Genomic DNA, 20,622 nt, shown 5'->3' with positions numbered 1-20,622 from the left:
CACTCTGGTGCCTATGACCTTCAGAGGGTGCCCAATACGGCAGGGGGCCTTGATGCAACACTTTTTCTGGGGCTAGCAACTGGGACTCCTTGGCTCATCTTTGGAGCAGGGATCACCTGCCCTGGACATAGAAGACCCACTCCCCAACCCCCCTGGGAGAGGCCTACGACAGAATGGCCTCTGCTAAATCCAAGAAGGACTGTACCTTACAAGACATGCTCCTCAAGACCACTGGGGAGACCTCTGCGGAGAAATCTAGCCGAGCCGAGATCTGGGGCAGTGGGGAAGCTTCTGAGAGCCATGTAACCCATGAGTTTCTGGAATCCCTATTTGCTTCCCTGCAAGAGGATCTGAAAATGGTGAAGAAGGACCTCTCCTGAGATTCGCGAGACGTAGACTAGGTACAGAAGGGGGTGGCAGCCTTGGAGAACAGCACCACAGCCGGAGACAAAGGGATAAAAAGCCTTCAAAAAGAGGTAATCCGTCTCCAAGAACAGCAAATCGACCTGCAGGTACATGCGGAAGACCTTGAAAATAGGTCCAGGAGAAATTACCTTTGTATACGAGGGGTCCCGACTGCCGCAGAGGGCGTGGAACTGAAGGAATATGTTTAGGCCTTATTCCACCTTATTTTGGGCGCCACGGCGGAGGAAGAAATCAAATTCGACAGATGCCACCGAGCGGAGCCGCCACGTGTGGCGAAGCAACCTCCAGCTGACATTCTGCTCTGTGTCCATGATTTTAAAACCAAAGAATCAATCCTACGTAAAGCTGGTGATGCCCAGCTGTTGCAATTTTGGGGCCTTACACCCAAGCTGCACCAGGATATGGCGGTGATCACTCTACATAAAAGAAGGGACTTCCGCCCAGTCACGGCTCATCTGAGAACCATCAGCACTCCTCACTCTTGGGGCCACCCCTTCTGCCTCATATTCCGACTGGAGGGTAAGTCTTACCAACTATGCTCTTTGGCAGAGGTGTGCAAAGTCCTACACATTGGTCTTATACCACAGGGTATCGCAGTACGCCCCAACATGAGACCGTCCTGCTGGGTGGAACCGGCATCGGACGCACTACAAATCAACCCCAGAGGGTCATCACCCCGACTCGGACACCATTGCACGAGAGTGAGCAGCTGTACTTCGCTTCTTGTCGGGGGACGGGATGGACAACTCTGGATCTTCTCTCTAGTGTGGTAACATGCTGGCTTAAATGCGGTGGATGGTTTTCAGAGGACAGGCGACAGGATCCGGGAGAGTTTCGTTGATGGATACGCCTAATGTTGTCATCCCTACTACTGTGTTTCCACTTTTGAGTGACTATTCACCTGGATGCTCTATTTGTTAATTTTTGGGGGGGTTTCTTGAGGGATCTTCCTTCCAACACACACATATATATACACACATATGGGGGACACTTGGGGTGGCGACCGTCACCCTACATACCGAGCTGGCTCACTGAATCCCCTCCCATGACCTGGTTGAAGGGACGGCCTGACCCTAGCAACTGTCCTTCCTCTTCTTGCAATAGAGATTAAACTGTTAAGCCTCAATGTTCAAGGCCTAAACAACCCAACGAAGAGATCAGCAATTCTATCATTCCTTGAAAATGCAAGAGGATACTTTTACCTTCTACAGGAGACCCACTTGCTGCCCAAATATGTTCATAGGATGCAATCTAGATGATTTCCACAGCAATATTGGTTCTCCGGTACCACTAAAAAAGGCGGGTAGCCATTCTCTTCTTTAAACACTTCCCTGGGACAGTGTTGAGCACGGTGGTGGAGGTTAAGGACCGTCTCTTGTCCCTCCGGCTGCGCGTGACACTTATCATTTTACTCTTGCTACAGTCTATGTGCCTTACGAGCGCCAAGACCCCTTCCTGATTGACTCTCTGGCTAGAGTCCTCCAGTCCCCCAATGCAGCTGTGGTTGTGGGGGGTGATCTAAATTTAGTGATGGAGTCTGAGATGGACCGTTCTGGGCAGAGATCCGGCCAGACTGCAGCTTTTTCGCCCAAGGGTCTCCTCTGGCTTTCTGATTGTGGCTTGTGCGACTTATGACACTTGTGCCACCCTGGGGATAGAGACTATACCTTTTTTTCCGCAGCACACAAGACTTATTCCCGAATAGATCATTTCTTTGCCTCACCTTCTGTGCTAGACCGGGTGACTGACACCACCATTGAGCCCTGCACACTCTCCATTCATGCGCCTATCATTCTCTCACTTCGCATGCCTCTCTCCGCCTCTCAGCCTACGGGCTGGCGGCTTCATGACGTCATGCTTAAATTACCTGCAACAGGGACTACAATCCAGAACGTTCTTCAGGATTATCTACCCCTTAATGACACTGGGACAACTGCATTAGCTTTGGTATTGGAGGCCCTGAAGCTGGTTACTTGAAGGGAGTTCATTGCCTACGTAGTGGCTGAGTACCGTAGGCGACGCGATAAAAGGGCAGCACTTGAAAAGAGGGTTTCTGAACTAGTAGCTAGCCATCCATAAGACATCAGGCGCTCCTTCAGTGTGTAGAGAGTTGGAGAGAGAGAGAGCGCTTACTGCTTAGGCGGTTGGACCTGGACCGGGCTGAATATGCAATGCTGTGCCACAAACATAAATTCTATTTGGGCGGTAACCGGCAGAGGGTGGGGGGTCGTATGTGTTGGCACACCAACTGTGTCGAAAACAATACGTGGGATCTGGGCGAATAATCACAAACAAGGCGGAGTTCAGGAGCGAGGTCAGGATGTTGAAAGCATTGCTGCAGCTTTTTAAACATTGTACGCCGCATTGTGCTCCTCAGCGAACGGCCCATTCGTCGATTGCCATGATTATCTTAATGGTGCGATCCTTGCTCCTCTTCCTCCTGCCGCATTTGCCCATTTGAGTGGAGGAGGGGATCAGTGCTATTGCCCGACTGAAACCCTTGAAATCCCCCAGCCCGGATTGCTTTAGTACAGCATTTTACAAATCTTTTTGCTCCGATCTGGCCCCCCTGCTCATACACCTTTTCAATTCCTTCTCTGACTTGGGTACTCTCTCGGACTCTATGCTTGAGGCGTCCATTTCGGTGATCTCCATACCCGCCAGGACCCAACTTACTGTGGGTTTTATAGACCCATCTCGCTACTGAACATCGATGAGACCCTAAAACACTTTGACATTGGTGAGAGATTTGGAAAATAGGTTTGATGTATCTATAGCACTCATCGGTAAGGGTTAATGGAGACCGGTCCTGCTGCTTTCCCAACTACTGGGGGACCCGTCAGGGTTGCCCACTCTCTCCACTTCTTTTTACACTCTATATGGAGCCATTGGAACAAAGACTGAGAGATAACCCTTGTAGGAAAGTAGGATCTGCTTTCATGGTCACCTCCACTTTTTGCTGGTGTCATAGTGTTTTTCTGACTGAGATTCTGCTAATCTGGACCCCAGTCACTGTGCGCTCTCCCTAAATTGGACTATGTTAAGTACTTTGGTACCTTCCTAATTGGCTAATTTTACCAGTCTAAGTCCCTAGTATATGGTACTAAGGTACCAGGGCATAGGTACACCAGGGGTCTCCCATGGGTTGCAGCATGTATCATGCCACCAATGAGAGACCTCTCAAACTGTGACTACAGCACTGCCATTGCAGCCGGTGTGCGCTGGAGCTTGCACCACTCACCACAATATACGTTTCCTTATATCTGAGGTCACTGCACTTAAAACCTATAAGAAAACCTATGTCACCCCTAAGGTAGACCTTTCAATCCTGAAGCAGGGGGCTTGGTTCTAAGTGTGATAGTCCCCTGCATGAGCTGGACACCCCCTACAAACCCAGTAAGTGCAGTCAGCCATTTTAGACATATGGTGGACATCATGTCAAATAGAAGATGTCTAACTATATATTGGCTGCACCGAAACCGGTCATGATTGGTATTAAACATGTTGGAATCCTACCACAACACTGATTCCAGTGTTGGATGTTGGATCCCATGTACTGGGGTGCTCCCCTAGGGAGCCCCCCTGTGTTACCGGTACCAGCTTTTCAGGGTCTAACATCAAGCTAGTGCTTCTGCTGACCACAGACACGGTTCTGCCCTCCTGTTGCTGAGCCAGGCTCGACTAGGGGAAGGTAGGACAATCATCTCACAGACAGGCTTTAGTGTATGGGGTTGGGGTGGGGCCAACTGCTTTGAAGGGCACATTTTGGGTCCTTCTTGCATACTCCGGTTGGAACCAGTTCAGGGAGCCGTTGACTCCCGCTCTGGCATGAAACTGGACAAAGGACATGGAATTATCCACCCCTCTGTCCAGCCCCTTCTCAGGGAGGGACCCCTGAATCGACCCAACCCTTTCCTTAGGGTACTTAAGGGCTTACCTGTGGGTGGCTCTTCAGATTCGCCATGGGACAAGATTCAGATCCGAAACCACTTAATCTTCAACCTTCTGGGCACTTTGGACTTTGTTGGACTTCGCTTTGGGAACCGAGACTGCATCTGGAAGACTTCTACTGCTCCTGCTCTCGTCGTCCTGCAAGTCTTCTGCATCGTCTGTGTCTGTTCTCCGTCCAGGTTATTCTCCAGGCCTGTGAGCATCATTGACACCCGAAGAAGTCTCCCTTAGATTAAAGGAGTCACTCCCCAGCATCTACAGGCACCGCAACAAAGCTGACCGGCCTGCTGTTCCTGACGTACCAATGACACCGAAAGGCTCAGCAACACAGATGGTGGTTCTGCAACTATCTCGAGGCCTGCCCTGTCATCACAATAAGTTTAAAGTCAGTATCCCTTGTCAGGACCACTGGAGCAGTACCCCCTGTGCACTGCATAGACTTGCCATTGCCAAGGCTTGTTGACTATCTTTTCCAGCGATCCTCAAGCTCCAAGAAGCTCTAGCCTCCAGCATCTCCTTTTACCAAGATCTTCGTCCTCACCGCATCCTCTCCACGGTGGTCCTGCATTCTTGGTGAGCTGCTGGAAGCCCTCTTGCGACTCCTGTGACTTTGGCCTGTAGGTCCTATTGAGGGTCTTCTTTGGCTCCAGTAGACTTACCTGCTTGCTCGGGCCTGCTCTGACTCTCCTGCACTTGGTGAGTCCCTTGGACCTTGCTGGTCCGACACTGCACTTCTTTGCTTTCCTCCTCTGTTGCTGCTACCAAGGCTTGTTGGTGCTCTTCCTGGTTCTTGACTTCTGATGTGGGACATCTCATGAATGGCTCCTGTTCTTCCACAGCATTACCTAGATCTCACAGCTGCAGCGACATGGTCACCCTCCACTCTCCTGTGTCTTCATTCATCGTGGTCATTAGTCTTCCGTGCCTTCTGGTCACTCCCGAGTGGCATAGAATCTGCCCCCTGTGCTTGCAGGTACTCCTCTTGCAGGTGGCGAAGTGAGCTAAAGATCGATGATAGATTCAACCCAGATTTGTGACTGGGGGTGAGTGTCTGAAAAGTTTCAGTGCTCTGTCTATCATCTCCTTGTGTTTGCTTTGTTCGCCCTAAATTGGCAGGGTATGCCCAGACGTGGGTCCCTTGCTCACTTTGCCACTGGACTCAAGCTAGCCTGGCTGATGAGGAGTGTTACCCCGAAACCGGTTCCAGGATGCTTGATGTCGTTTCAGGGAAGACCTGGCTTGGCAGTTTGGGCTGGACTGTTACCATAAGGCACAGGGTCAAGACTGATTTGCATATAGCTGGGTTTGAACTGAGGTGGCGAAGTGAGCTAAAGAACGATGATGGATTCAACCCAGGTTGGGGGTGAGTGTCAAAAAAGTTTCAGTGCTCCGTCCATCATCTCCTTGTGTTTACTACAGATGGAAGATGCCATCACCCTTCAACTGCTGTGTGACTTAGTGTGACTAGAAAAATGGAACAGGCCTCTAAACTCTTATATTAGCACCTGTGTGCCCACAACACTGAAGATGTGGGATAGGTTTGTGAGTGCACAAGGCCTGGTGACCTACCTTTCTACCTACACCCCATCCCATTTAACGTAACATTTGCACCCACACAAAGGCCATTCTTTTCTCAATGGAGGGAGGTTACAGATGATTGCTGAGATGTATGATGCAATGACCCTGAAAACCTTTTAACAATGTAAAGTCTCTTATGGTATTTTGGAGTCTGAGTAGCTACACAATGCCCAAATTTGACACCCCCACATGTTCGGGCGGACACTACCAGAGCTAAAACCCTGTTCGCACCCCATTTCCCCAAGCTAATAGGTACGAGGGGCACAATGTTGACACTATATAAACTGCTCTTAGTGCACAAGACCAGGCAGACGTGGTTACATAATAGGGAATGGTAACATACTCTGGTAACGTCTGTGATGTCTAAAAGATGGGACAAACTACATGGAGACATACACTCTTTCTCTACATCTACTTTAGAGTGGAAAATACATTATAAAGTTTGGTTTCTCTGGCACTATAAACCCCATCAGCGCGGTCCCTCCTTGTCTCCATGTATGTGGACGACATAACCCTGTATGTCCGCCATCCCCAAGATAACCTCAGTCCTCTTGTGCGCGAGATCATACGATTTGGCGGCTTGTCTGGCATACAGGTGAACTGGAGCAAGTCTGTGCTGTTCCCCCTAACTGATGCCACCAACCGTTTACGCCGGACTTTCCCTTCGTGTGGGCCTCGGGTCCTACCCGGTATCTGGGTATCTGGCTGAGCAGGGACCTAGATGAAATTTGGAGATCCAACTTTGGGCGCGCGGTGGATTGATTAGAGTCCAAGATTCCTCATTGGAGTCGTCTCCCGTTATCTCTGGCCGGCCGGATTGCCATCGCCATGATGGTGGTACTGCCGAAGTTCCTATATTTGTTTCTGAACATTCCTATTCTTTTGACTGCTAATTTTTTCCGTAAGATACGCTCCATAATAATCTCACATGTTTGGGCCGGTAGGCAGCCAAGAGTTGCGTACGAGATCCTTACGCTCCCTATGTCGGTCGGGGGTATGGGTGCCCCTGATTTTAAGCTTTATGCCCTCTGTGTGCAAGCCAGCTTCCTGCACTTTTGGATCCACCCCTCTCCCTACCAGCCACATGTGGTAGTGGAGACGGACATTGCTGCTCCTTGGCCGCTGACCACGGCGCTATTTGTCCCGGCGGTTCACCCGCGTGCGGAGGTGGACACGGTCGAGACACTGCGCTGGGCCTGGTCTGGCTTGCACCGTTTCTCTAAACTTCCGTTGCTCTCAGCCAATGCCATGCCGATTGTCCGTCATCCTGATTTCCCCCCCTTTCAGACTTCCGGCATGTCCAAACATGCATCGCGACTGGGGTTGCTTACAGTGGTGGATTTATATCCGGGGAATTCCTTCTACTCTCTTTCTGACGCTTCTGGTACGCTGGACACACTTGTGTTTTATCAGTTGCACGCTATCTGCAGGTCACTCCACCCAACTTTCCCTCAGTCCCCGCCGACGATGCCTGCTCTTGATTTTATATATACCTCTCCGACCCCACACAAGATAGTCACTAAATTATATGCCATCACCTTGTCGACTGCCTCCATCTCTACAGATCAGGTGCATGTGTCGCGGACCTTGGCATGGATATTGCGCAGGCTGATTGGCTGTATTGCTGTAATCAGACGAAGAAACTATCACCAAATTATCGTCTTCGTCTTAGACATTTTAAATATTTACACAGGATGTACTGCACTCCCGCCCAGCTTCACAAACTCGGACTTATACCTAGTGATGCCTGTATGCGCTGTGCCGCCCCTGCCGCAGACTTCGCTCATTTAGCCTGGCTGTGCCCCAAGGTGTCTGAATTTTTGCAGGCAGTGTGCTCCGCCTTATATATGAAATCACCTTTGCGATGGTGTAGCCTGACCCCCTCCCCCCCTTCCCCCCGTGCCTGTTGGGTTTTGTTAAATTCTGCCCTGACGCATCTCGCCGCCTGATTGCGATGCTGCTGGTCCTTGCTAGGCGTAGGGTAACTATGTGCTGGGGTCGCAAATTGGCACCCCAGTTTGATCACGGGTTGGAGGACGCTTCGAGGTGCCAGACCTTGTTGTCGGAATTTAGGGACCTACTGCTAGCGAGATCTCGACCCGTGGACCCCTAATGACATTCCTTCACTCCCGAGCCCCTTCTAGCGGCGCTGCCTCTCCCACACTCTCCGCCAGCGCCCCGCCCGCGGCGGCCGCCGGTGAAGGTTAGTGATTGCCTGCCCCGGTCCTGTCCCTAGTCAGCTGCACTGTCCGCTCTCCCTCCAGCCCTGCTTATTGCCTCATGTGGATAGGGGACCACACTTCAGTGTCTGTTTTGTTTACATGAGACCATATTGAAACTGTTGTCTGGCAGGTACGTGCGTCTTACTTTTATGAGACTGACTTGGAACTTATTGTGCATATTACTCTGATCTGATGCTCTATGTAATGTTTGTTTTGAAATCACTCAATAAAAGTTTTTGAAAAATCAAAAAAAAAAAAACTTTTTATCCTTCTGCAGTTGGGGATGACAGAAGGTGGAGAGGGAGGAGGGAAAAGGAAGGTGAACATATAGACAACACATAGAGGGGACGGTATGGGTGCACCCCATAAAGACGGATAAATGTGCACTCTGTGATCTTTTTTTAGCCGGTTGCACCTGCCATTCTGTTCAACCTCTCTTCTTTACTATGCTTCTAGATTGGATTGTACATATTTCACTTAAAAATTCCAATAAAACGTGGGGAAACAAAAAAATACAGACTCAGCTAAGTCAATGGGTACTCTCCAGACACCCTCTCCCCGAGGTTTTTTTCGTCAACCCCAATACAGCAGGTCAGTAAAACTACTTCTCCAGACTTGCCTGCCAGCAGCAGACTACACAGGGTTACTCTAAAGGCAGTTACAGGGGTAACAACGTTAGAGGCAAGAGCAAAGGGTGCGCAGCAAAGGGTGTCACCTCTGCAAAGCAGTGACTGTTATTTTGGGGTAATCCCCGCCCCCATGGTGTTTACAAGGTGTCTTGCCAAGGTCGGCGTTCACCTCAGGGGAAATTGCATCCACATCTTCCCTTACTTGGATGACTGGCTGATCAAGAACGCAAACCAAAAACAGTGCTTGGTACACACCTAATTCACCATCAACCTGTTACATGATCTGGGCTTTACCTTCAACATAGGCAAGTCCCATCTCCAGACCCAGCTCTTCTCCAGACCCAGCAGTTCTCGACTTAGTCACTGGTAAAGCCTATCCCAGCCCAGCACGAATTCAAGCTTTACAAACATTGTACTATGTTTATCATGTAGATCGGCGAATACTGGAAGGACCGTCATGCGCCGTCTTGGAATGATGGCCTTCTGTATTGCCATAGTTCCCATGCATTACCTAGCTACACAGTAGCCACAAGTGGAGGGTCTCTGGGAGTATCTATTGTTGATCTTGGGCCCCACTCATCACTCTCTGCAGTGGTGGAACAGCACTAATCTGAGTTCTACAGGTGACCATCACTCACCGGGGTGGAGCTCACTTTAAAAACTTGACTGTTGAGAGTGTGGCCACCCCATCAACAGGTTCTCCACATCGACGTCCTGCAATGCAGCCCATCCAACTAGCACTAAAGTCATTCCTTACTCATGGTCAGCGCACAGTAGTTCTCATTCGTACAGACAACATCATCGCAATGTGCTACCTACAGAAGCAGGATGGCACTTATTCACCATTATCAGCTTTCGCTCAGGGCATTTGGTGGTAGGTACTCCATCACAAGATCCAGTTGCTAGCAAAGTATCGAGCGGGAGTGGACAACAACTTTGTAGAACTGTCCAGCAGGATGCAGCAACAAGTCCATGAGTGGAGACTCCACTTGAAAGTCCTACTGCTGTACTTCAATCGTTGGTGGTTACCCAACGTATACTCTTTGCCACTGTCAAAAGCTCAAAATGCTCAAGCTTCGCCTCTAGGTATCCACACCCGTAGTCCATGGGCAATGCACTGTGGATGAAGTGGTGAGGGATATTTACCTATGCTTTTCTGCTTCTCTCACTTCTTTCTCTGATGGCTTCAAGACTTTGGCAAACATCCTTCACTCTCATCCTAGTGGCACCCACCTGAGCCAGAGAACCCTGGTTTACCACTCTCCTCAACCTCTCACTGGTGCCTCACGAGAAGCTGCCCAACCAACCAAACCTCACTAAGATCCAGGGCATGCTAAAACATCCGAATCCCAAGCAACTAAATCTTACGTTTTGGCTCCTGAGGTCTTAGAATTTGGCTTGTATGACCATCCGCAAAGAGGCGAGCATGCCTTCAACAAGAGATGCTATTCAGCTAAATGAAAAAGGTTTGTGTGCTACTGTAGTCCCAGACACATCAACCCTCTCAAGACAGCAGCCCAAGATATTGTCTGTTATCTGCTTCACCTGCAAAAGTCAGGCCTTTCTTATACTTCCATTAACCTTCACTTGGCCACTTTTGCTGCCTGCCTTCAGAACAGAGAACGCACGTCACTCTTCAGCGTTCTAATCATAAAGACCTTCATGGAAGGACTGAAAATTCCACCCAGGATACTGCCTTCCCTTATGTGTGTGATATCATCATAAATCTCACCAGACTTTTGAACCACTTCATTCATGCCTTTTGCAGTACCTTTCCTGGCCATCACCTCTCTCAGGTGTGTGGGTGAACATCAGGCTATAACACTTCAAGAACCCTTCTTCCAAGTTCACACAGATAGAGTAGGACTAACATCACATTTTTCAACAAAGTGGTTTCCATCATACTATCAAACTCCCAGTGCTCTTAACACATCCAGAGTCAGTGGCAGAGAGGGCTGTTCACACTAGATGTCAATAGCGCCCTCATGTATTACATTGACCGAACAAACCCCTTCCTTAAGGGTAAACATCCTTTACGACAAATGTGTTACAACGCATGCCATTGCCCCGCATTGTTTACTCCGCAAAATCTTTTACAATGCAGAGTTTACATTAGGACACGCTCAACATCAATTGTAGGGTGCGCTCTCTGCCACAGAAGTTGGAAGGAAAACCGGGAGCTCAATGGTTTGATTGAGATGAACTGGGGGTACTCCTTTTGGGAGGAACTGTGGGTTGGTCCTAAAGACTATCCTGAAAGGACAATTAATTGTTTTGATTTCCTCTATTTTTCATTTTGAATTTTTTTGCATAGCCTCGCCTTTGGAGAGGGCATAGATCTGAAAAATGTCATGTTGTATGAAATTAACAGCGCTATCTGGAGTTACATGTGTATAAAAGTTGGCATCACTAGTATGTATTTTTATTCTGCGTTTAAAATAAAGAAAAAAACCTCGCTGAGCATCTGTGATTGAATTTAGAGTGCGGCAAGATGCCACAATTATGAGGCCATGGTTCACTTTCTACCAATTGCTTTTTTTTTGTTTGATCTGTTTATTAGATTTTAGCATATGAGATCCATTCGACAGGCAAATGCAGAGTCAATAGAACCGGTAGGCAATCTCCAAACAAATTATTCAAAACATTATAGCTATATTTGAACATATAGCGTATACCGATCTGTATCCATGCCGCAAATTACCTTCCAACTAATATAGTGAGTAAATAGAGTTGATTCGAGTGTTACATTTTCCTTATCAGAACATATTACAATCGCATCATACATGTATTATACATGTACATATTAATTCCATACATACATCTCAGATGGCTCATATGGTGCCATGGCTAACGTGCAAAATAGCAAACATGCTTTCGTTTACACATACAGATGGTCACTTGGCATAAAAAGCAATGCAACAATTGCGGGCTCCTTCGTAACAATTTAAATACACGCATGGGCATTCTTAAGCTCATGTTAATTAGTATCTTGTGAATCTACTTGAACCATTAGCTCTCATTAGCATAACTTCTTTGTATTTAGGAAATATTTTGTAAGGTTTAAAGAGGCTGTCTAGGTGTATGGTCTGCATTTTGTGATTAACACGTTTTATAAATACATCAGTGAATCTAAAGTTAGGGAATAAAATGTATATTTAGCATTTAAAATTTGTGGTTTGCAGCTTAGCATTCGCCAGAGAAATGGCAATAGCAGACAGAATAAAAGTCAAATATGGCCACGGCAAGTTAGAGACATGGGTCTGGGTAGATATCCCTAAGGATCAGCAAGAGTGTTGTGTCTGCTTGGAAAGAAGTGTTTTGCCAGTCGAAAGGGGTTTACATTGGAAATGCAAAAGTACAGTCTGCCAGGATTTCGAATGGTCTTCACTAGTAGTACAGCTTGTTCCTGCTATTTACCTATAGAATCTCTGCATATTTATTGCCAAAGTTTATTATGCAACCATCATAATGTAACTGACCTCAAGATCTACATACCATAAGGAATATATTTTTTTAATATTACATTATCTTTTATTTTTTAATATAGGCAATGCCTCAAGGACCACTGATTACTCCAAACAATGCTGGTGAGTAGATTTTATTTTAGTTATAATTTTGAAATAAGGAATGTGAACGAGAACATGTAGGATTATCAATGTACCGGTTTATAGTCTTCGTACCTATTGTAAAAACTACTTTTATAATAATTTTGTAATTTCTGTGACTCTTAGCATGATGGTTTTGTATTTAAAATAATACATTGTGCTTTTGTCCTGAAGGTAGCCGTTTTTTCATATTGGAGCACAGTGATCCTTTATCTGCAAGCCATTCAGGGCAGATATCCAACATCCATTGTGAAGAAGGAATTGTGGTGAAGAAACACCAAATGATAGTTGCAAGTGCAGAAAAAAGAAATGTCTCAAACTGGAAGAACAAACCTTCTGTACTCTTAGAAAGGGCAACACCCTCTTCCAAAACCGCAAATACAAGGTAAATTTGGAAATTCTTTTTGAGGGGCAGGCTAATAGAAAAATGCCCGCTCAGTAATTGCTGGGTAAAAGTTGATTGTAATAGATAACAATACTTTTCAGTTTAAAGATTCTTTATCTTTTAAATATCGGATTTGAAGGTTGAGAATTTTTATTTATTGGATGGAAGTGTTTTTCCACTACCGTAGCTGGCCGGGACTATAAAGCAAATGGTTTCTTTGTTCGCACTAGAAAGGATGAGTGAGGTGGATCATTTTCAGAGGTTGGTAGATCTCACCAGGTCCTTACATTTGTTGATGCCTCAGCCATGACTGCAGCCAGAATCTGCTACTGGGCCACTGGACAAGAACCCATAGACGGCTGTATGTTATTCTTCTGAACTTTAGGTTTAGGTACTGACTATTTAACAGGGTGGGGAGAACATTAGGTGGGCTTCATTTAGATAGCTTCACAATTTATTGGAGCTCAGTGTTCCGATTATGGTTCATCGCTTTTCACCTTTGATTACGAGATACGCTTACTTTGCTGTTGACTAACTATATTATTGCCATGCACCATATCATCAAATTGGTGTCCGTAGGAGTTGTGCTGGGAAGCAGTGATGCCTTGGCTGTGGGCAGTTACAAGAGGTATTTAAATTGTTGCTGCTCTCTTGGCTTAAGAGAGCAGTGTTCAGGTGAATGCTTTTTTCATGAACATTCTATTCGTTTTCCAATCTTTAGGATCCAACAATACTTTTCACTAATACATCCTTTATCTGGACGTGGTCTTCTATCTTTTCTAGGTGATAATGTGCAGGTGTCCACAAGTAGATGTGTTTGGAGCACACAAGAATTTAACATGTCCAGTTACTTGGCTGTCTGCAGTTTCCAAACTGCACTTGAGGGTCTAATGCTGATCCCATGAGTATTCAGTTTAGTTTATGCCTTTACATTATGTTCCGATTACACATGGTCCTCAAAATTAATGAGGTTTCACACAGCAGTGGCTGATTTTGTAATGGTGTATTAGTCCCTCGCACCTTCACTCGGCAGGATACGGTCATTCACATTAGCCAGTGTTTCTTTATATTTTCTGCCTTTACCCTTATTCTGGCTCAGTTGCTGGCTCCATCAGTCAAGATTTTTCATTGTTGCATTGTACTTAAAACAGCCCTGACAAAGCCCTGTTATTGGCTTTGCTCTGCATCATTTCTCTCAAAGACAAAATGAGGTTGAACGTAAAGGTGTGTGTCTTCAAAAGATCGTTACAGAATTCCATCGTAACCAATCTGCAGTTACCATCTTTTCATATTTTCATCCATTCAAAGGCTGCAGAGTTTGTGTTAAAAAAATCCTTCAGTTACTGTGTTTTCCAAATTTCAAAAATATAAAACGAACAGACAGCTTTTGGTGGCCCATGAATGTGCATATGTTTAATTTCAGAGTAGATGTTGTGTGTAAGGATGCAAACGCGACTCCTCTGGAAGGAATAATTGCACATTCTACTTGGGATAGGACAGCAGCCACTGGATTGTTGAGGATGGTGTCTTAGCAAGTTGTTTATATTGTGTCTTCCCTTTAAATGTTTGCAAAACCCTATTGCGTTGTATCAAATGCCATGGTAGGGGCCTTGTTTGGGAGATTGGTTGCTCAACATCATTTCGACTAGCTTCTTTAGAGAATAGTATCCATTAGAAAAGAGGGGTACCTCCTTGATAATTATTAATATTATTATGTTGGTGCCACAGGCATTTCAGCTATGGCTGTTATGAATTTCCCATGTAGAAGCACTCAAAATTGACAAAGTCTTTTTTTTTTTTACCTCCTTCTGGCAACCCTATCTGAAAGAGACACGTTAGTATTAGATTCCTTACCTTAGAATATCCCCAGGCGTCAGACTGGATCCGGAAATTTTTAGAAGCAGTACCCTTGCGCGTCGGTAGGCGTCGTCTGCGGCTCCGCGTCCGTCGTCGGCGTCGTGGGCGCCGTGATGACGTCGTCGGAGCCTCCGCGTGCTGACGTCAGTTCTTCTTTTTTCCGCGCCAGCAAGCGCAGATCTGGAAAAAGCAGTAACCCTAGTCAATTTTTGACGAACTTTTTGATTGTTTTTTGATCATTTCTCGAAGTCTTTCGACTCCGATTGGTGCCGTAGGGATGCCCGGCTTTAAGCACTGCGAGGATTGCGACCGCACGATGTCGGTCACGGATCCTCACCACCTGTGTTTAACTTGTCTAGGCGTCGATCACGACGACAAGGCCTGCTCCGACTGCCGGGCCCTCTCTTCGAAAGCCAGGCGGGAGCGGTCCCGCACGCGACTCGAACTCCGGCAGTCGGTCCCGCGCCGCGAGAGGTCTCGGTCCCAAGGGAGGTCGAGGGACAGGTCGCGGGCTCGGAGCCACCACAGCTCCGAGAGTAGGCCGCACTCCTCCGGGTCGAAGTCGTCGTCAGGTAAGAAGCACAAGAAGTCCAAGAGGCATCATCGCTCTGCGGACTCCCCCCGACGCTCGCGCGATGCGGCCGGGGGTTCGGGTGACACCGCCCACGCGGCTCTGTCGGAGTCGCGGGCGCCGCGTTCAGCTCCACACCCTCCGGTCCCTGGGCTCAACGCGACGCCGGAGGAGATAGATCGCTTCCTCATGGCCATGAGGAAACTCTTTCCTCCGACGGGCTCCGCGGCGCCTTCGGCCCAGCGGACCCGTCTGGGGCCTCTAGCGGGTCGGGGGTTTCGGCCCCGACGCCGTCGGGTGCTTCGGCCCCGACACCGCCGACGCCTTCGGGCCTGGCGCCGCAGGTTCCCGCTATCCCGACGCCGCCGGTGCCTTTGGGCCTGGTGCCGCAGGGTACAGCGGCCCCGGCGCCGCGGAACGCCGCTAGACCTTCTTCGGGATCTGGATCGTCGCCGGTGGACCTTACGACCTTCCCGGCGTCGGCCCGATGGGCGCCGCTCCAGACGTCATTTGGGGAGTTTCACTTCTATGAGCAGGCCCCATTAGTTGAGAACCCTGAGTTTCAGGAGATGGGTGATGAAGGGGATTGGGAGGGGTCTAAGGATCCTCTGACCCGAGAGTGTCAGTCTCATGAGGACTGGGCAGGAGACCTTGGGGAGGCCAGTGGCCTGGACACCTCTCCAGACACTGGTTTTGTCTCCCCCCCCTACCGTGGCTTCGGAGGAGGGGGCAACCTACAGTGTGGTGTTGATGAGGGCTGCCAAGGCCTTGGGCCTTGAGCTCCCCGTCGTGGCCGAGAGGACTAATCTCCTCACTGAGGTCCTTAAACCGCAGTCAAGCTCGGCCGAGCCTCTGCTGCCCGTTAATGAGGCCTTGACCGACGTTCTTCTGGGCACTTGGTCCAAGCCCGCTACGGGTTCGCCCGTAGATAGGAACGTGGCCAGACGCCACCGCCCAGCACCGGGTGACCCATGTTTCCTGTCCACCCACCCTACCCCCGTGAGCCTGGTCATCCAGGCCTCCAATTCCCAGACCGCATTCCCATTGGCACCGCCGGACAGGGAATCCAAGAGGTACGAGCAGTACGGCAAAAAGATCTTCTCGTCCCTTAGTCTGGGACTGCGGTCTTCCAACACCGCATGCCTCTTGGGCCGCTACACCCACTGTCTGTGGGATACGGTTGCGGAAGTGCTGCCAGAGTGTCCGTTGGAGGTATGGGCCAAGCCCTTGTGGAGGGCCGGGATGCAGCCAAATATTCTATACGGTGTGGGCTGGATACCACCGACTCACTGGGTAGAGCGATGGCAACGACGGTGGCGGTCAGACGTCACGCCTGGTTGAGGTCCGCCAACTTTTCGGCCGATGTCCAGAACACCTTGATGGACATGCCGTTTGATGGCCGGCGCCTCTTTGGCGACAAGGCAGGCCATGCGCTCGAGCGCTTTAAGGACTCCAGGGCAACGGCCAAGTCCTTGGGCCTCTCGGCCCCGCGCTAGCAATCGGCTGCCTTTCATTCCTTTCGTGGCCACGGAAGGGGTGTACCCACACGTGCTGCCAGCCACGCTCCGCAGGGTAATACCCAACGCGGTGGCGGCCGTGGGAACCGGCGGTCGGGGACAACGGCGAGGTCAGTCCACACCTTCCCCCGCAGCATGCGCCTCAAAACCCTCCTAGTCCGTGCTTTCAGGCCCATGTGACGCCAGTGAGGGGCAGGGTTCGCCATCACCACCTCCATTGGCGCACCGTCACTTCGGACAGGTGGGTGCTGCAGATCGTCCGAAGGGGCTACTCCCTCCCCTTCGAGGCGACTCCTCCAGCCATGCCACCGCAGAACCACCGTGTATCGGGGATCATTTGCGACTTTTGCAGGAGGAAGTTACGGCCCTCTTGGCCAAGGGGGCCATCGAGCGCGTTCCTGGGCCAGAAGTAGGGTGTGGTTGCTACTCCCACTACTTTCTGGTACCCAAAAAGGGCAAAGGGGGCCTACGCCCTATCTTGGACCTAAGGAACGTCAACGGCTTCCTCCGGAAGGAGAAGTTGAAGATGCTGACACTGGCTCAGGTCCTAGCTGCCCTGGACCCAGGAGACTGGATGGTAGCGTTGGACTTGCAGGACGCTTATTTCCACATCCCCGTCCTGCGGGCCCACCGGCGCTACCTGCGGTTCACGGTTGGCCACGAGCACTTTCAGTATACCGTGCTCCCCTTCGGCCTTACCAGCGCCCCACGGGTGTTCACAAAGGTGATGGTGGTGGTCGCAGCTCATCTGCGCAGGTTAGGGGTTTCAGTCTTCCCCTACCTCGACGACTGGTTGTTGAAGGCGGGCTCGCCCCAGACAGTCGTCAGCCACCTCCAGACTACGGCAGATCTCCTGCACAGACTGGGGTTCTCCATCAATGTGCCGAAGTCACACTTGTGCCCCTCTCAGAAGCTCCTTTTCATCGGAGCGGTTCTCGACTCGGCGTGGTTTGGGGTTTATCCACCCGAACAGCGGGTCCGGGATATTCAGGCTCTGATTCCCATTTTTCGGCCTTTATCCCGAGTCTCGGTCAGGTTGACGCTGCGGCTTCTGGGGCTGATGGCCTCCTGCATCCTCCTGGTGCGTCACGCCCGGTGGCGGATGCGGGCTCTGCAGTGGGACCTGAAGTTTCAGTGGGCACAGCATCAGGGCAACCTGTCCGATCACGTCTTGATCTCGGAGGGCACTGCAAGACAGTTGCAGTGGTGGCTCACGGACCGCGATTGGGTCAGTGGCCGATCCCTCTCCCTACCCCACCCGGAGCACGTAGTTGTGACGGACGCGTCCCTCCAGGGCTGGGGTGGCCACATGGGAGAGGCGGAGATCAGAGGACTCTGGTCTCTGGCGGAGGCCCGGCTCCACATCAACCTGTTGGAGTTACGGGCGATTCGTCTAGCGCTGAAGGCATTCCTCCCCTCTGTCCGGGGGAGTGTAGTGCAGGTGTTCACGGACAACACCACCGCCATGTGGTACTGCAACAAACAGGGCGGGGTGGGGTCGTGGACCCTATGCCAGGAGGCTCTGCGCCTCTGGCAGTGGCTGGAACATCAGGGCGTGACCCTGGTGGTTCAACACCTGGCAGGTTCTCTGAATGCCAGGGCGGACGAACTCAGCCGTCGGTGCTTGATGGATCACGAATGGCGTCTGAACTCGGACGTGGCGCAAGGCCTCTTTCAGCAATGGGGAGAGCCTTGGTTAGATCTATTCGCCACCGAAGAGAACGCGCAATGTCATCAGTTCTGCGCGTTGGAATTTCCAAGGCGGCACTCGCTCGGAGACGCTTTTCGTCGCGAGTGGAGTTGCGGTCTATTGTACGCCTTTCCGCCTATACCACTTCTGCCCAGAGTGCTGAAGAAGATCAAGCGCGACCGGGCCCAAGTCATCCTTGTGGCTCCGGACTGGGCACGAAGATACTGGTATCCCGAGCTACTCAGCATGTGAGTAGATCCCCCGATTCGTCTGCCCCTTCGGGAGGACCTTCTGTCGCAGCAGCAGGGGACGGTCCTCCACCCGAACCTGTCCAGTCTCCACCTACTAGCTTGGAGATTGAGCGGCGACAGTTGAGGCCATTTGACTTGCCTCCCGAAGTCTGTAATGTCATTCTGGCGGCCAGGCGGCCTTCCACAAAGTCGGTATACACCTGCAGGTGGAACAGATTTGTGGCATGGTGCACAGCAAAGGCTGTGGATCCACTCTCTGCCCCCCTTTCTGAGGTTCTCCTCTTCCTTCTTTCTCTTGCCCAGCAGGGCTCTGCTCTGGGCACTGTCAAGGGCTACCTTTCTGCCCTTTCTGCCTTCTTAAGGCTCCCTGATCAGCCTTCTTTGTTCAAGTCCCCTATTGTAAATCGATTTCTTAAGGGCATCACGCACATGTTCCCTCCTGTTCCCTTCGTGATGCCCCAGTGGGACTTGAACCTTGTTCTTACCTTCCTGATGTGCGCTCCCTTTGAGCCGCTTCACAACTGTCCTCTTCGTCTTCTGACTCTAAAGACTGCTTTCCTGGTTGCCATCACCTCTGCCAGGAGAGTGAGTGAGCTCCAGGCCCTTTCCTGTACTCCACCTTTCCTTTCTGTCCATCCGGACACGGTTGTGTTGCGTACCAAGCCATCTTTCCTGCCCAAGGTTGTCTCAGCCTTCCACATCGGGCAGTCCATCACCTTGCCACCCTTCTTTCCGCCTCCGCATCCCTCTAAAGAGGAAGAGCGGCTCCACCGTCTGGACCCAAAACGTGCGCTCTCCTTCTATTTGGATCGCACACGCCAGTTCCGGGTGGATGACCAACTCTTTGTTGGCTACGTGGGTGCTAAGAAGGGTAAGGCAGTGCACAAGAGGACCATCTCCCGGTGGATCATCTTGTGTATCCAGGCATGTTACTCCATGGCTAAGAAGGAGCCCCCTGTTGGGTTGAGGGCTCATTCCACTCGGGCCACGGCGCCTACAACTGCCCTGGGTCAGGGAGTGCCCTTACAGGACATTTGCCAGGCAGCTACGTGGGCCTCGCTGCACACGTTCGCACGACACTACTGCCTGGACAGTCAAGTCCGGAGGGATGGCTTCTTTGGCCGTTCCGTCCTCCAGGACTTTCTGGTGTGATTATTGGTTCGCAGACCCACCACCGGGGTTGGTATTGCTGGGGTATCTATTCTAAGGTAAGGAATCTATCACTAACGTGTCTCCTTCAGATGCACAAGTTACTACTTGTGTAACGATATATCTGTAAGAGACATTAGTTAGTGATAGATTCCTTACCGACCCACCCATCCTCCCCGTTCTGCGAACCGATATCTAGGGTTAAGGTCATCCCCTTTCAGGTCCCTAGTTTCTTGGCACCAGTGTTGGTTCTATCATGGCTCTGCGTATCTGGCGCGGAAAAGCTGTGTATCAGAACTGACGTCAGCGCGCATGGGCGGCGTCTAAGTACTCCGACGACGTCATTCCGGCGCTAACGACGACGGACGCGGAGCTGCAGACAACGCCTACCGACGCGCAGGGGTATTGCTACGCAAAAAATTCCGGATCCAGTCTGACGCCTGGGGATATTCTAAGGTAAGGAATCTATCACTAACTAATGTCTCTTACAGATATATCGTTACACAAGTAGTAACTTGTGCATTCGGTTGTAGGTGGTTCCGCTTTCTTATTTGAGGGGGTGGAGACATCTAGGTCGTGGTTATGGAGAATAGAGCTTAATTTGGAGTGGTGATGAGAAGGACAGCCGAGGTCCTGGACCTTAGAATATCCTCTGTGGCTAATGTCTTGGTGGAGGTGCTTCAACCGGGAGTCACCGCATCTGAACATTTTCTCCCGTTTAACAAAGTTCTCACAAACATCCTTCCCAGGGCCTGGTCCAAATACTGCACAAGGGCTCCTGTGAATAGAAC

The 20,622-nt window shown here is 50.1% G+C and overlaps 1 protein-coding gene across 3 annotated transcripts in view; it reads left to right on the top strand.

The window, feature by feature from the left end:
• The window catches only part of BDP1 (BDP1 general transcription factor IIIB subunit), a 1,449,812-nt gene that overhangs the window by 1,364,412 nt on the left and 64,778 nt on the right, over positions 1–20,622 (top strand). For all 3 annotated transcript variants that reach the window (XM_078675286.1, XM_078675285.1, XM_078675287.1), the window contains 2 exons: positions 12,354–12,393; positions 12,586–12,796. In XM_078675286.1, the coding sequence (XP_078531412.1) occupies positions 12,354–12,393; positions 12,586–12,796 (251 nt within the window). The remainder of the gene's footprint in view (positions 1–12,353; positions 12,394–12,585; positions 12,797–20,622) is intronic.

The sequence above is a fragment of the Lissotriton helveticus genome, chromosome 2_1 (assembly GCF_964261635.1).
Source record: "Lissotriton helveticus chromosome 2_1, aLisHel1.1, whole genome shotgun sequence".
Classification (NCBI taxonomy): domain Eukaryota; kingdom Metazoa; phylum Chordata; class Amphibia; order Caudata; family Salamandridae; genus Lissotriton; species Lissotriton helveticus.
Note: the sequence above shows the minus strand (reverse complement) of the source record. Positions and strands in the feature narration are given on the sequence as shown.